This window comes from Paramisgurnus dabryanus, chromosome 1, assembly GCF_030506205.2.
Source record: "Paramisgurnus dabryanus chromosome 1, PD_genome_1.1, whole genome shotgun sequence".
Lineage (NCBI taxonomy): Eukaryota > Metazoa > Chordata > Actinopteri > Cypriniformes > Cobitidae > Paramisgurnus > Paramisgurnus dabryanus.
This window is the reverse complement of record NC_133337.1, coordinates 60850191-60867743: the sequence shown is the minus strand read 5'-3', so window position 1 is coordinate 60867743 and position 17553 is coordinate 60850191. Positions and strand designations below refer to the sequence as shown.

At 39.1% G+C, this 17553-nt stretch overlaps 1 protein-coding gene across 6 annotated transcripts in view; it reads right to left on the bottom strand.

Moving 5' to 3' along the window:
- The window catches only part of plce1 (phospholipase C, epsilon 1), a 101098-nt gene that overhangs the window by 82303 nt on the left and 1242 nt on the right, over positions 1–17553 (bottom strand). For all 6 annotated transcript variants that reach the window (XM_065242727.2, XM_065242731.2, XM_065242728.2 and 3 more), the window contains exon 2: positions 7783–9059. In XM_065242727.2, coding sequence (XP_065098799.1) covers positions 7783–8892 — 1110 coding nt within the window. In that variant the 5' untranslated portion in view covers positions 8893–9059. The remainder of the gene's footprint in view (positions 1–7782; positions 9060–17553) is intronic.

Here is a 17553-nt window from a genome sequence, read left to right as displayed (position 1 = left end):
TGAAACATGAACACATGTTATATTGTGCACTATAAACACAATCAAAGCTTCGAAAACACAGGAAGAACTGGACTTTTATTACGCTTTAGCTATGATTTGAACTAAGGTAATCTACCTGTTATTTATTTTGCTTGTTATCAGAAATAAACTACTCTAAAAATACTGTTGTTATTGATTCTTTGTAGAGTTTACGGGAAGGTACTTTTTTTCTACAAAAGCGGTTTGTTTATGTTGTTACTGCTGAAACCATCTATAGACAGCTTCACTACATTGACTCGGTTTACTCTACTAGCCAGTGGCGTCTACTGAGGGAAGAGAAACAATCTCAACATCCTCCCTTTGACTGGTGTTCTTATTACAACAGAGACAATGAACAGACACCTACTGGATGTTTGTCTTTAATATATACCAATGAGTGTAGGAGCTGATATATGCAAACACCAATAAAACCAATGAGTTTAATGAGCTGTAGCTGGACTGAACTGTATATCTCCCACATATACTAGTCAACATTTGTGGATCAAAAAGTTTCATCAAATTTGTCCTAAGACAAGAACGGTACTGGGAATTGGTTTTAAGACAACTTTTTGGAAAGATTTTGATCTACTTCAAATGTTGACTAGTGTATATCACTTTTATAAATACTACATCATGCTGAACACATGAAATATAAATACAGTACAAGAGGGGAGGGGAAAGAGAGACTTAAGCCAATATTTATTAGCTGTGTTCTGTTTCTCAGAATAGCTTCAGTCTTTACTTCTCACATTGATCTGCTCATAAGCAACCCTAGAATTTGCCTTTTGAATGAAATGGTCTATTATTACCTTTTTCAAAGGGTCATGAAAAATAATGTTGAACTCTGCTCTGATTGGCTGTTTCTCAGAGCAGCTCCTTCAGTAGCTCTCTGTGTGTGCAAACAGACCTTATGTTTGAGCTTGTATCAGACGAAGATACAGATTTTGAGGAATAATCAATTGTTTGGAGATTGTTAATGAATGTTCCTCAGTAGTAAGTTTGTGTTTTTGTCAGTATGGACCTACAAAACGTAACTATCGTCAATAGTAGAACTTCAGCCTAAACACTAGCATATAGCATTAACTAGCATTTCTCAGCAGTCACAACTTTGTTTTTTAGCATTGTAACAACCTTGTAATTAATTTAATGTTGGGGCATAAATTACAACTGTAATAACATTTATGTTGAGATTAGTCTGTTTTCCAGCTGCCTTTTCCATGCATAAGGTATACATAAGGAGGAAACAATGATCAAAAACTTTCATCAAATTTGTCCTAAGACAAGAACGGTACCGTGTATTGGTTTTAAGACAACTTTTTGGAAAGATTTTGATCTACTTCAAATGTTGACTAGTGTATATCACTTCTATAAATAATACATTTGAGGCTCATAATTAGGGGTGGGAATCCTGCTATCTCTAGCTCTCATCAATGCAAGGTCTAATGACCCAGCACCTTCTTGTGGTTTAATCTGTGTTTGATTTAAAGGCACCACGAGGCTGCACAGACCATCGGTAGATTACTGAGCGCATTGTGACAAAGAATAGTACATAATAGTAGTCGTACATTCTGGGGTTTTTTGTGGGCTCGCATTTTACTTGTCTTTCAAACTGAAATAACAACCAAAAAAAATTGCAGGTCGTCGATGTGCCTCATTTGGACGCAGTCTGAAATCCTGAGGTAAATAAACAACATATTAGCAATGTGTAACATTTCAAGTACATTAAACATTTTATGCTAATAGCTTAATTTAACAACATATTAATGTGTTTTGTATAAACATTTGTAATTTTACCAGCCCATTAATGGTATAAAAGTATTTGGACTTAAACGTGGCTGAGGCCATTTATTTAATTATCAAATGCATTCATTGATATTTGATGCCGGCGTATCGATTATCTTATCAACAGAGACAGACAAATGATACATCACCGTATCTATAAATTGTCCCATCCTTACTAACAATATGTCATTATCATTTACCGAACTCTGTTTACTCATCTATGCCTACGTAAATACAGTTTTACATTCTACAGCACCTTTAAATAAAAGAGACTTACACAATGTGTTAAACGGGTTTATCGCTTTTCAAACTCTTTCCTATTCATAATAAAAACTGAGGCGCTCATGTTTCACATTCAAGTGTGAGGACAAAAGTGTTTGATGTTTGGACTACCAAGCAACATTTACTTCTAAATTCATTGCCTCACCACCTCAATGGATTCATTTTAAGGAATGAATGAAGAGGTGAAGCAGGCAAAAGCCCAGAGCCCAACGGAGCAATAAAGCCTTAATGTGTTTAAGCAGCGGGGCGAGAGGCCGCGGTACGGTCTAAAACAGACAGAGACCTCCACTGTTTCAGCCAGACACTACTGGAACCGCCCTTAAACACAACAAGCAATGAATTTAACAAGCGCTCACTGTACCTGTATCTGAAGTTGAATAGTAAATCATCTGTCAAAGTAATTTTCAACAAAGAACACCTAACAGCACTTTATCAAATTAAGAGGTGGCCATTATTCCTTTCTTTAATAGACTGAAACCATTAAAGTACCATAAGAAATTACTAAATTATCGCCCTTTAGTTACTATGGTTTTACTCTATGAATACTTTACAGCTTTAATATTGTGGTTGTGGTATAATAAATAGTTGGTCCTCATTATTCAGAGTCAATTTGATGAAAATGACACATTTCATTGTATATCATTAAAGGATTATTCCACTTTCATAAAAAAATCCTGATAATTTATTCACCCCCATGTCATCCAAGATGTTTATGTCTTTCTTTGTTCAGTCAAGAAGAAATTACGTTTTTTGAGGAAAACATTTCAGGATTTTTCTCCCATTTAGTGAACTTTAGTAGACCTCAACAGATTACAGTTTCAATTCAGCTTCAAAGGGCTCTAAACTATCCCAATGAGGCATAAGGGTCTTATCTAGACAAACCATCAACACATAAGTACTTTTAACTACAACTTCTCTTCTAGCGAAGCCACCTTACATATTACTTAATCACATGGAAAGGTCACGCATGACATATGTGAAACTACCGCTCTAGCATTTACAAGTGTAAAGAAAGAAAACCATTCAGACGTTGTTGTATGTGGAATGAAACAAATGAATGTCTCTGTGTCAGTTTATTGTTTAAAGTAGTTTTACATATGCGATTGGTGAGCTTTCGTCATGATTATGTAACAAAAAAGGGCTGTCACATGGCTAGTGCAAGACAAGAAGTTGTGGTTTAAAAGAATTTTTTTTGTGAAATCTAGATTGTTTGGCTAGATAAGCCTTGGTTGGGACCTTTGAAGCTGCATTTAACTCTTTCACCGCCAGCATTTTTAAAAAAAGTTGCCAGCCAGCGCCAGCGTTTTTCATGATTTTCACCAAAGTTTAATGCCTTCCAGAAAATGTTCTTCTTTAAATATATAAACATACAATATACCAAATGAAAGAACAGACCCTCTGCTTTCAAACAAAAAAAAACCGTTTCATCCTACCTTTAGTGGTTCTTTTGCAATCAGCTTTTGAATATGGGTAGGTTTTTGCAAAAACACCATATTTTGAGCAAAAAGCAGAGATAATTCCATTTTTATGACGGACTTTTCATAGAGATCATATTCAGAGCGATCTTTAAAACAGACACGGACATGCAGCAGCTTGCCATAGGGCAATACTTCCGGTTTTAAAAAGTTGCGGAAGGGCGCCACCTGGTGGATAATAGCGGTATTGCGGAAAGACGGAAAATCTCGTCATTGGCGGGGAAGCGTTTTCTCTTAATTGACGAGATATCTCGTCAATGGCGGGGAAAGAGTTAAACTGTAAACTGTTGAGGTCCACTATATGGAAAAAAATTCTGGGGCCTCATTTATCAAGCGTGCGTAGGAACAGAAGTGTGCGTAAAGTGTGCGTAGGAACAGTTTTACGCAAAGTGTGGAATTTATCAAATTGCACTTATAAGTAGAAATGTGTGTAAATATACGCACACCTCGGAGCATGCTTTCGCACAGAATCTAGTGGTAGAATCGAGATACTACACTGGATCATCCCCAGTGTGTAAAGAAGTGTGTATTTATTATCCACAAGCAGGTGTTACAAACGATTTGTTAATATAGTAACAGCAAACTAGTGTTGAAGTTAATGATTTATATAAATAAAAGCTCTGTCAAATGCTTGACAGTGCAATGGCTTATCATGCATTATTGGAAGACTTGGCAAATCATCCATTCCGCCGGGAGTGCGTTTTCATAGATTACGCCAATGATGCTGGTTATATGCGGCTGTCCAAGGTGAAAAGTTCTGTCATTGTCTGTCCTCCTCCAGTTGCAATGATTTCACGTCGGTGTGCTGTGATGCGTTTTTTTTTTTTTTTGCTAATAATTTCATGTCAAACCACTTTTTTATTTCTAGAAGTGTTCTCATTCCCAACGGAATTAAACTCACTGGTAACATGTTCCCATGCAGATTTGTTTTCTTTTGTTATTCATACCTCCCGCACTAAGTGAACCAAACAGGATGTGTTATTAGGATTAGGGATGCACCGAAATGAAAATTCTTGGCCGAAACCGAAAACCGAAAGAGGAAACCAAGGCCTAAACCCGAAACGCTGAAAGCAATTATTATTATGCCAATTATTAGTACCATTGCATTTATAGCTATCACTGTGTACTAACTTTACTAGGGGTGTGATGGACCACAAAACTCAGGGTTCGGATCACATTACAGTTTTTGAGGCACGGATCAGATTATTTTTTGGATCAGCAAAAAGGGGGTGGGAAAAATGTAATAACAAATAAAGAAATTACAAACATTTTTAAAAAAGAACAAAGTTGTACATTAATAAAGTCTGAAATTATCATAAGGTACAGAAATCAAATTAAATGAATCATAACACTGTCTTTATTGTATAAATTAAATATTATTATTTTTAGAGCTACAGAAGTGATTTTCTCTTTGTCTTGGGTTGTTTGATTAACATTAATGACAAAGACTTAAGTAGGTTAATTGAGGTTACTGTCTCTTTAAGACCAAATAAGCACAGACTGGTTTCTGACTGTAATCTACATACACTTAAGACACAAACAAATGTTTTTATTAAAAAAAGAATACTGTGGAGACAAAAAGATTATATGTTCGCTTGTTTTTAAACGCGTCTCTCTCGTATGTGCACTATTGAGGGCACTCAAACGTGTGCGCACAGAAACCGAGGGCGAATCCCAAATAGCGCAGCATAAACAGTCGCTCCACAAAAAACGTTACATTGTTTTTCATTGCTTCATTCGCCAAATGTATGTTAATGGACTACAGTACGACACACAGCGAGACTTTCTCTAAAGTTTACACATCCAGAGTTCTGATCTTAGAAGGGCATACTGTGATGATCACGTCTAGACCGGACACATTCAACCGCATGTGCCTCTGTGCGTATAGAAAGCTGCTCACTTAAGCGCCTTTTTGCGGTTAGATAGATCCAGACCGCAGACATGTTGCTTCAGACAAGCACGTGCAGGTCGCGGTTTCTGTTCGTGTCATTTCGGCCGTATTGTTTCGGTGATAAAAGTCTTTCGAAAATTTGGTGACCAAATTTTCGGTACATCCCTAATTACGATTTAATCTCATTCACCAGTAACTCGATTTTTGTGTCTGTAAAGTTCCTCTTTTTCGCTCTCTTTGCCATTATTGCAGTGAGGGGAAAAGCACAACCACGTGACTTATAACGGGAGGTGTTGTCACCATATATGGTTCATTGGAGGCGTTTCGGAATGCAAATGACCATGAACGTGCACGAGCATGGTGCTTAAGAACACATGGGATTTATCATCAAGGATTACTTACTGATGTGCGTACGAACTACTTGCGCACGTTTGACAAATCCCGATTTTTGTACTTAAGCTAATACTAAATTTCATTCGTAGGTAAGAATATAGAACATTTTCAACGCAATGTTGATAAATGAGGCCCCTGGATAACATGGGGGTGAGTTAATTATCAGGATTTTTTTATGAAAGAGGAGTAATCCTCTAAAAAAAAAAAAAATTGCACAATATATAATGTACAGTACAAGTGAAGATAATATTGTTGTTGTTGTTATTTCAGAAGAAAGATTATCTCCTCTTACCAGAACAAACTACAGTACATTAGCTTTGAAAAAAACACAGTACTAGGGGTGTAACAATTAGGGATCGACCGATATGGATTTTTCAGTGCCGATGCCGATTTTTGTTTCATCAGCCTTAGCCGATGACCGATACAGGCTGCCGATTTTCTTGAGCCGATATTTGGAGCCGATACTGCTTTTGCTCACTCAATTTCCATCATAAAAATGACACAATGATGATGCCAAATGTTACAAGTCTCAATTTTAAAAAGTAACATTTACAGAACTTTAAAAAACTATATTTAACAAATAGTAAAAACAGGTGAGGGTGCTATGGAACCATCTTTTGATGTTGTCATGGAAAGGTTGGTTGTTTTTAGTCACATGACCAGCAATCGCTTGCGGCTTCCAGCACTCTGTAAATAATGCCGGAAAAAAATCGGCGAACATGGCCACGTATCACATAAAATCTGCAAATATCGGCCCGATATATCGACCGACCGATATATCGGTCTATCACTAGTAACAATAAATCAATCTGAATCAATACATCGATTAAATTTTTCTAACAATACAATGCTTCTGTGCCACACATAAAATATTGATATGAGGTACCATTATTTTGACACTCTCCATCCTCATTGCTTTAGTAATGTCCATCTACACGTTTCTGCCAAAACGCGCATTTTCATTTATTTTCGTGTGCTAGTGTCAGCAAGTAAATGTAATGCAGTAGTGAAACGCTGCTCTCGGAGGCAAATCATGTGTTTGGAAATATTTGGTATTTGGAAAATGGATTGGAAGAAAACCTTTGCCAGCACAAGCTGAAACACTACAGACTTCCATCATAAGCTTGATTTTAAGTTACTTTTTTCCCTAAAATTTTTTTTGTTTGTTGTTGTAAATGTTCCAATTGGGACAGAGATTTTGCCTTTTTTAAAGAGTTTAATAAAACGTTCATATAAACGTTATATATTTTGGTTGCATACTTGAGTTATTATACTGTAAATGTAACTGCTTAACTGGGCATTAAAGTATCGATAAATCAATTGAATCGAATCGTAATTGCAATTGTTGATAATTGCAATGGTTGATTATCGCTTGCAAAGAATTAATACTGTATCGTATTGCAATGAACTGTTCGATTTACACCCTTTTATATTACACGGATTTAATGAAATGCACATAAAGGGCAAATAAAATCTCCATTATTCATTTTAAATGAGAATCCTTTTTGTTTTTGCCTTAAACAAGCATGACCCTGCTGAAGCATTAAACCTTCTTATCAAGCTAAAAAGTGATCTGCATATTATAACAAGTGTGAGTAATGATATAAACAAACAATGTTCACAAGGCAGACGCTTTCATCCAAAGTGCATTACATTTTTTATCAGTATGTCTGGTCTGGATTCAAACCCACAACGCAATGCTCTACCACTGAGCTATAGTGGAGAACAGAGTACTAAATTATTAGCTTGATTCTGTGCTGAATTAAGTAAACACAGCAATTCTGATTATTTCAAAACACATGTGTGCTAAAGCGCACACACACACATTCAGCAGCATGGTACCAGTTTAATGAGAAACACATTCATAACCCGACACCTGAATTACCTTCAGCTCATAAAGCAAGCATTCATACAGTACTGTGAGTGTTAGTTTGACCTTACCTGTGTAAACCTGAACCCTGGACAGACGAGAAGAGCCCTGGAAACCTGTAGTTGAACTTTGGGAAGAGTCCTGCTGTATCTTCTGTCCTCATGTGAACACATCTTACCCAGGTGACATGTTCTTCTACAAACACACCACTGCCAGACTCTTTCAGAGATGTGACCGCTCCTCACTATGGCACGAGTCCCCGTGCACACGGTCTTTTTGATTTTCTGGTTGTTCTTCAGGTATCTCCTGACAAGAACTGTAGAGCGTTCCTTCCTGCTTTGCACAAACTCGCTGTCAGACACCGTTCCCTCATTGTCACTACACTCCTGGCCTACAGAAAACCTGACGGGCACAGATCTCTTCAGATAGCACTTGGGTTTGATTTTCCTGTTCAGCCTTTCCAGACTAGAGAAGAAATTTTGATGGCACTGCTCACACTTCAAGTCCGCTCTCTCATGTATCTCTGCATCAACGCTAGTGCCAGAGATATTCGTGCAATGGAGCCTTCGCGGCGAGGAGACCGGCAAACTGCATCTCCTCACGTCTATCGCTCGGAGCAACAGGTTTTCGTTAATGTTCCGGGCCGCGTCAAGTTCTGGCCGGCACAGAGCTCCATCTGAGCCTCGTAACAATGGCCGTACTCCAGGGAATACATCGGAAGAAAATCTATCCGCTTTCTTCTCCTTGACTTTCCTCTGTTGGGACACCTTTCCAGAAGAGCCATTCTCTGGATGACCCACTTTACTTTCCACTGGATCACAAAACTCACACATCTGGAAAAGGCACGATTTCTCTGCCCCGTAACTCGCAGCACCGCAGCGGCAGCTTCTGGGCCTGTATGTTTCCTCCAAACCATCCAAACTCTTGGACCGAATATCCAATGACTTCCATGTTCTGCGACCTGTGCCTGATGAGTTTTCCTGGCCACCCTCCAAAGCACCGAACGGGAGACGGAGCGGAGTCCGAGGGGACTCTCTGTCAGGCGAGCTGCAATTCACAGATATGAGATCATCTCCTTCATTTGCAGAAGACTCTTTTACACGGAGCAGAGCAGAAGAACCCTCCGAAGCCGTGGCGCTCATGAGGCCGATGTCTGCTCGTCTCTCCACGCAAATCCTCATATCACCAAGAACCAAATGATTGATCCTGATCGCTCAACTTACAGCAGACCTCTCCGGTAGCTGTGGGTCTCTGTGAAGGTGGAGCTGCGGAGTAATGCCTGTTTCTTCTCAACATTCACCCCTCCTCAGTTGAACCTCTTCCCCAAAGACCTCAAGAGCTCAGAGCACTGGAGGAAGAAACAAATGTCAATAAACAAACTCTGTTACCACACGCCGCATTGAAAATGTTTCCTGAATTATGAAATACTTAATGAAACTCAACACACTGGTTTTTCTGGCAGTTTCTGCGCTATCTAAGAAAGTCTGGAATGTGTACAGATGAAAACTCACATTCACACGAAAGAAATCCCTCACACAACTGTACAAAAATCTCACCACAGTCTGTAGACCCTCGTTGGAAATGCGAGGGTCTCAGGAATGTAAATCCTTGCTTTGATGGATGAGAGGAGGGGCTTGAGTTTTGGACTCTATTCATTCAGTCAGTGTTCAGTTCACACACCCACAGTTACCAGTAAATCACAGCATTATCACAGAGAGAAGCACAACAGACACAACCAATAACACTAGTCTCGAACTGAAGTTGATTTCTATATGAAAACAAGTTTTAAATAAAGACGTGATGATTCAACTCTCTGAAGTTTTATCTCAAACTAGATTTTCTAACGAAACAGATTCCTGCTCTACTGTGAGATCAGTGATAAGTAAAAAAAAATAATAAAACACACCCGGCGCGTGTTCTGATAAACATGAGTCAATGTGACCTGAAGAAATGATGAGAAACCTCTTGATTCAATTATTTCAATTATTCTTTTTTTCTTGCATCATTTACATCTAAAACACAAACCTCCAGATGACTTACACAACAACGCATATAACAATACCACAAATGATGATATCCTTTTCAGACACATCATCTCTGTGTGAGATCGTAGATAGCAAAAACAGTCAACCTCCTGTGATCTCTGATCGACTCTCCACACGGTCACGTGCAGCTGACTAAAGTTCAGGTTATATAGTGGGTGTGATACAGACATTATTGTCTTGTATGAATATAAACTGGAGCAGAAGAGAGGCTGGCATGCCTCCGGAGCGTTGGGTGGGAATACGAGTGTCTGATGAGGCATGAGGCTATTGTAACGTTTGGAAATTACGGGAATTCCCACCTCCCCAAATCCACCACCGCACCCCCTCCTACTGAAGCCAGAAGAGAGGAATCATCTGTATTAGTTTTACTCTGCTAACGTGAAATCATAACATACATGTACTGCAGCTTCAATAAAAAAAATTGTATTTGAATTCGGTCAACTCTTGTTTATCTTTCTTTAACTGGGTGCTTGCTTAGAGACCAAAGTGGAAAGATACTTCAGTGTAAGAAATGTCTCTTAAGCCCTATTCGGACGGTAATTGTTTCTCATGAGGATGTCTGTAAAAATATATTTGCATGCCTCCTCCGCGATAAAACTCATGCCTTTGGATTTAGATAAATTTGGTGTGGATGTCTGACTCGGATACTTAATTATATGTATATGGAATACTCGTGTGTAATTGAATACATTTTAAACTTGTATTTAGCACTTGTTGCTGTCGATAATAGACATTTTAAATGATTTCATGATTTTCTTCTCTATTTATATCAGCTCCCACTCGCTCTTAAAGAGCGATGAAAGATTGTGCACTGCCCATACTTATCATTTAAGTTATGAAGTTGTCAGTGTTTAAAAATGCATGCAATGAAAGACTAAACGTGAAGCCGGTGCTTTTCATTGGTCTGAATGAAAGTGCATATTGATCCCCTTTTATGAACCCAGAGATCTGGATTCGGACATTAATTATATTATCACACAACCTTGGTGTCTATAAAAAAAATAGGTAATTCAGCCAAGAATTTTTACGCTGGTGGTCAGAAAAATACTAACATTCTGGATTTGGACGGCAATAAAGTCACTGACTACCACTGTAGTTGGCTCTGCCACCGGGCGACGGGTTGTGGTGCCATCTCAAAAAGGGAAAAAAATTACTAGTAGCGCGCTTTCTTTCTCAGGAACTGTTCCACAACTGTGGAATGATCTGCCGGTCGTGACACGATCTGCTGACACTGTAGCTGTCTTTAAGACTCTGCTAAAAACCCATCTCTTCCGCCATTACCTCACTGCCTAATTACAGACTTACTATATTTCTTTAGTTACCCTTCTCTTTATCTCTTTCTCTATTTACCGTTCTCTGTATCTCTACCTATCTTATAAAAAATACTAACAACCCCTTGGCTATGTATATTGTGTTGGACTTGGTGAGACTATTTCCAGTGCACTAATGTATTGCTGTTTTTGTGTTGCTATAATTGCTTCTATTGTTTACCTCACTTGTAAGTCGCTTTGGACAAAAGCGTCTGCTAAATGACAAAATGTAAATGTAAATGGTAAAAAATACCTTATGTCCCCACAAGAAACAATTACCGTCTGAACAGGGCTTTAGTCTATCAATACTCAGTAAGAGTATGCTTAATAAGAGAATTTGTATAGATCAAAATGTGACAGACAACAAGTGTAAATTCACAATCTTTAAGAATTTATGGATGTGCCATGTTCATGATTGGGTGATTCTCACGAAAACTTGGTTGTAAAAATGTCAAGCATGAAAATTTAAAAATTGCTTAAATTTACTTTTTTTCCCACCAGACATTAGAAACAAAGTCTGAAGTATATGGGAACATTAATTTAAAAAGTTTTACTTATCATTTAACACTTTTTGTAACATAATTTCAAAAATAAGTCCTAAAAAATCTCATTACCGCAACAGTCAGAAAACATCAACACTGTTAGAAAAGCTAATATATTTTCACATTTTTAAAAATTGATTATTAATAGTCATGCACAGTAAATTGAAATTCTGAAATAATATTTATTTTAAATTTAACGGTTTTTTTATTTTGTTTTATTTAGCTCATATACCGCAACACCTTCCACAATTTACAACTATTTTTTTTATATATTTTGAAGAAACCTGACACATTTTCAAAATGACATGACAAACCTGAAAGAACATAATTTGGAGATTCTGCACATGCATTTAAAATCAAAGTATTATGCTTCTATTAATTAAATTAACATTTAATAAGCATCTGTTGCGGTAATGATACATAGGTTTCGGAAATTAGGTTAATTATTTCGGTAATGAGAATACGTATACTAGCCTGAGATTGTGTTAAAAACAAATTTTAAAGTAGAAAGTCTGATAATATTTACAGCATCATGTGTTCAAGTTCAAAACTGTTTTATTGTGTAGTCTTTGAAAAAAATATTAAAGAAAAAACATGAGAACAGGAAGGCTTATATTAATATTCCTTTGTGTCATATTTAAGTCCCCATTTATGCATTTAACATACTGAAATAAGATGGTCTTGATGACATATTCTGCCTACAAATGCGAGCTCTGAAGGCTGCAGCCATTGGATTGAGAAATGGCCAGCTAATGTCAGCTAGATATCACAAAACATTTGTGTAAATAAGATGAAAAATATTTCCTTGCTGGATATGATTTGGTCTTCTGACCTTTTACCATTCTGTATCTGTTTCGATGAGAGAGAGAGAGAGAGAGAGAGAGAGAGAGAGAGAGAGAGAGAGAGAGAGAGAGGCTGTATCCGAAAGTTTAGACAGCTGACTTGTTCCCTCGCTGCCTTATGAGACAATGACTTTGGCTGCATAATGGCAGATCCGAGAAATGCTTTAGGACAGACTTCATAGGCAGCAAAATTGAATTCAGGTTGAAATGTAAGCAGCCCTCTCTGTGTTCCGGGATGTCGCAAATCTGCTTGTGGTGCGGAGGTCTGATCGACCCACCCAATTCACACGAGCTCTGTGTGCTCCACCCAAAGGCGGCAATTGTTGGCTCAGGGTGTCCCTTATTGTGAGGATCTCCCGATGAAGGTGCTCAGGACCCGGCTCAACATCGCCCTTGGAGGTTTCTTACTGCAGTGTCCCACTGCCGGCAAAGAGCCGCTGGTGGTCGTCCTCCCCTCGCTCAACCGGTTCAGTTTGTCGCCGAGAGCCTGTGTCCTGAACCGGGAGCCGCCAGGTCTGTTTCCTTTGGGTTTCCGGCGGAGGAAGATGAGATGTCTCTGACAGCGTTGGATGGAGACTGGGACCAGGCTCCACGTGGTGCATCAGACACACAGCCATCCTTCTAAAAGGAACTGGTGCGCATTCTCTTTAAAGCCGTGCAGGACTTGGAGATTGAGTGGAGCACCCCACAAGAACCCCAGAGGAGCAAGCTTGACTTTTGTTTTCTTCACTCAGGCCGCCCCGCTGATGCTCGGAGGAAAGTCACCAAAGTGTGGGCTACCCCTCCCCCCATTTTTTTTCTTAGTTAGGCTACCTGTGTATTCCCCCCATCAAGGACGCTGTGGCTGCTCACCTCTGCCCCTTGTCCACTTCCTTGGATGGTGTGGCGCAGCTTTGAGGGTAGTGAAGCCTCATGACAGCACACCTGTCCGAAAAAGCATACCCGCGCCGAGAGAGGCTCTGTCTGCATTGCACACTATGGCGGTCCTACAGATCTTTTAGGCGCAGGTGCTTAAGGCTCTGGATGAGGGCAGCACGGATCGAAATACCTTCAGGGATCTGAGAATGGTTACGGATTTCACGCTAAGGGCCACGAAGACCACTCATGGTGGCCATGCACAGTCACGCCTGTTTCTCCATCCGGCCTGTTTGGTGACACGGTGGGCACAATCACGGAGCATTTCTCGGAAGCGGTGAAGAGCTCTAAGGCTATGAGGCACTTCATACCTCACCACCCTGTGTCTCATGGACCAGAACCGGTGGTGCATCACAAGAGTCCCTGGCACAAATCCTCCAGTATATGATGCAAGAAACTGGGTCCTGGGGGACTGCCGTCTGGAACGAAGCCGCTCAAAAACAGAGCATTTTTCTCCTCAGTTGGTTTTGTGTTGCTCGCCCCAGGGCCCGTCCTCACATAAGCGTCTACAACACGCCCCCCCCACTCTCGAACACGACCCACATGTTGCGAAGACAGCAGAGGCGGAAAGGGTTAACGCACAGTCCTAATGAATTGCGCAGCAACCCGCTTTCTGTCACAGCGCCGGGCGCTTTTTGGCCATCCTCTCTGGTGTCTGTGACTCACGCACTGCGCAGAAAGGAGGGAGTCTCCCTTTGTCCCTCGCCCCCAGGCAGCAATCTGACGCTGCAGACAGTGCGCGTTGTGCGGTCGCAGGTAGCTGAGATGCTGGCACGCATGGGATCCAACTTTATGGATCTTGTTATCCAACTGATGTTGCAGCGCCTAGATGCGTGGCGTGCCATCGCTAGGTTGTTTTTGATACCTGAAAGTGGAAAGAAAGCATAACATTAAATTAGCATGTCTCACAACATGGGAGAAAAAAATTAATGTACACATCATCATATAGTATAGACTTGTTGCGTTGTGTTGTGTGTTTGTCATGTACATTTCCTAACACTGTAGTGTGTTTTTTGCTAATTCCACCTGCTAGTAACATCTCCAAACCTAACCTCTCTCTCTCCTTCCTTCTGTACTCCTCTAGCCATTCTGGGTTGCTGTTAAGTTTCTCCCTGAACTTTGTCAACATGGCCTTTGCTAAAGCTTTTTTCTCACTTGCTGATTGTCTACAATGAAGCATCATAAAGCAAACTATCAACAGTTATTACATTTTAAATTTATATTAAATTCATAAGAGATATTTAAATGTAATAAACAATATGCTTAAATTCTCATTTCCGAAACAGAAGTTCTCTTTACCGCAACTGCTATTAAATGGTTGCGGTATATGAGAATGGTGTTGCGGAGGATGAGGTACCCCAGTATGTTTTGCTAAAAATAGAGAAGCCACGTAGGCTTTGCTCATTTTTTATTCAGTGCATATAATTAGACTTTAATAAAGAACATTTTCATAAAAAATTGTAAATCAAACAATTTTCGAAATGTAGAAAACTACCTGTTTCGGTAATGATAATCAAAATGTTGTGTAAGCATTCTGACAAGAGAATATTTCAAATTTAACTGGAAAGATATAAAGAGATGATCTTACCTGGTAGCCATCTTGAAGTAACTGGTCCATGTGCTTGGTCACTCAAAATCAAACTTTATTAAAATTCTGTATGTGTGCTTAAACTGTTCTCAAAAAGTGTTGCGGAGGATGAGAACATCAGGCATGGACACATCAATTTCCTAATTTTTCTTCATTATTATTATACATGAATATTCAGTAAATTATTTTTCTGTCATCTAAAGTAGTCTAGCAAAACATCCATTTATTTTTTTTCTAAATATTTTTGTTTTAATATGTTTAAATTACAACATAACGCATGTTCAAACACAGCCGGACGCATTGCGGTAATGAGAATTTCAGCAGAAAATGAGATAAAATTGACAAATTATAAATTCTTATGTTGAAATCATACATTGTGCAAGGTAGAACACAGTATTGTGTTAATTTTGAGGCTTTTTAATATTACTATATTACACATTTTATATCTAAAATCATTAGTGCCGTGGTGTTTCAATGTTTTCGTGAGAATCACCCGATTAGTCACACAGAACTAAGGTGTTTTCACTCAGGTCCAGTTACACAACACAGAAACACAACAGCAATATAGGCCTAGTTTAATAGACAGGGCTTAACAAAAGCCAGCATTGGGACTTGGTTAAATTAAGATGTTTAAGCATGTTTTATATAAATACAAAAAACATTACTGGTGGTGTGTATTGATAGACAAATCAATGACCCTGGCATATTTTAAGATCTGTTAGTGCTAGTAATTTTTATTTGAGACTAGGGGTGTTCATAATTGACCGGTTAACCGAATTTATGACAGATTATTAGTTAAAAGAAAAAATGTTTGTTAGCGCACGGTGCATGTCGACAGGTGCCTACAGACAATTTACCACTTTTCTATCCTTAATTGGTGAATGTCCTGTAAATGAGGTTTGATTGCTGCCCTAACGGTCTGGTAAATTAATCATTTTTATGATAAATAATTTTTGTACTGCATGTGTGTCCGTGCTTAAGTATGGTTTGGAAGCTACAAGGAGCCACCCGTGTGTACAAGATGATGCGGTCCGTGCCTGTCTTGTCCTAGACCCTGATCATAAACATATCTCCTTTTCCACAAACAGAAATGGCCACTGTGCTTGATGAAAAAAAGACAATCTGCCCCCTTTGGATATTAATCCTCTGGACTGATTGCGTGCATTTTGATAATGTAATGTTGTGTGAACATTTGATAATGTAAGAATCCTGCTCTGTTGTTGAACTGTTGCAGCTGTTTGTATGTTTAAATTAAATTAAACGTTTGTATTGGGTTTTTTTTACCAGGTCACAGACAACAGTTCACTTTTTTTACTCATTGACAATTTAATATTAAAATCTTATCAGTTCACGGTGAACTTTCAGTTAACAAGCTGCAGTTGTTGGTCAGGAAAAACTGAAATAAACATCCCGAGGTAAGACAGCTCAAACATGTGTTTTAGTCTAGGACTAGCTTTAATCCATTTCTGTGAAATCAGGGGTTTGTGTTACAATTTAGCCTATATTTATACACTGCTATTCAAAAGTTTACTGTCTTGATGTACAATTTTATAGGTCAGTTGATATCCATACAGGAATCCTATCCTATAGGTATATAATAAACCCTGCATGGACAATATATTAACAAACCTATAGGATGCCTGCAGGAATAAACCCTCTCCTATATGACTTTTATTCTGTATGATCCCGCAGTGTTTCCCATATATTCATTTATTTGTGGCGGGCCGCCACAGAATCAACACTGGCCGCCACAAATAGATTTTTCATGATTCCCATTTACATATTAATTTTACTATTTAAAACGGCTTAATTCATTGCATGGAGCGCTCAGCGCGCCTCCATCCTCCCTCTCTCGTTGTGTGCAGCGCAACAGCGCGCGGCCGCGGCCCCCTCCCCTCTCTTTGCTGAGCCTGCACGGAGTGCACGCCTCTCTCACATAACAGTGAAAAGTATTTAACTCCGTGTTCCTCCGTGTACTTTCTCTTTTTCGCGTAAACGTCAACAGTCACGGATGTTACCGACAGAGAAGTCGGTGGCTGATTAAGTTCATCATGAGAGTGACTTAACAAAAGGTTAGTATAGTGTTTCCCACATATACCCGTTCTGATGCGAGTCTGTGTCCGAGCTCTCTCCCTACCTATTATGCGGCATGCCCATGCACGTGTTCTGTAGTAACAGCAACTGTGTATTCTCTCATATTTCTGAATTTGCAATAAATTGTCTGCGCTATACAATAAAATACCACTCGTATTTCTAGTAATAAAGCGCTCAAAACACAACAACACTGATGAGAAGAGCAACACCAGTACAGCCTCAATGTAAACGTATGATGGTTTTTTTCAGATAAGGTCGCGTTTTTAGCAGCAGTTTAAGAAAGAGCTGATTGGATTAAACAAAGAGTTACTGAGTCGTGGGTCGTTACTGGGTCCTGTTTAGTCACTATTTTATAGACAACAGAACAGAAACTATGTAAAAATAGCATCTTAGTTGTGTTAAAATGCAATATAATGTGACTGATCAAAGAGTAAAACACGACGCAATGACGTCACATATATGCTAATCAGCGTGTGACGTCATCGCCGCCACAGTATCTCAAAATC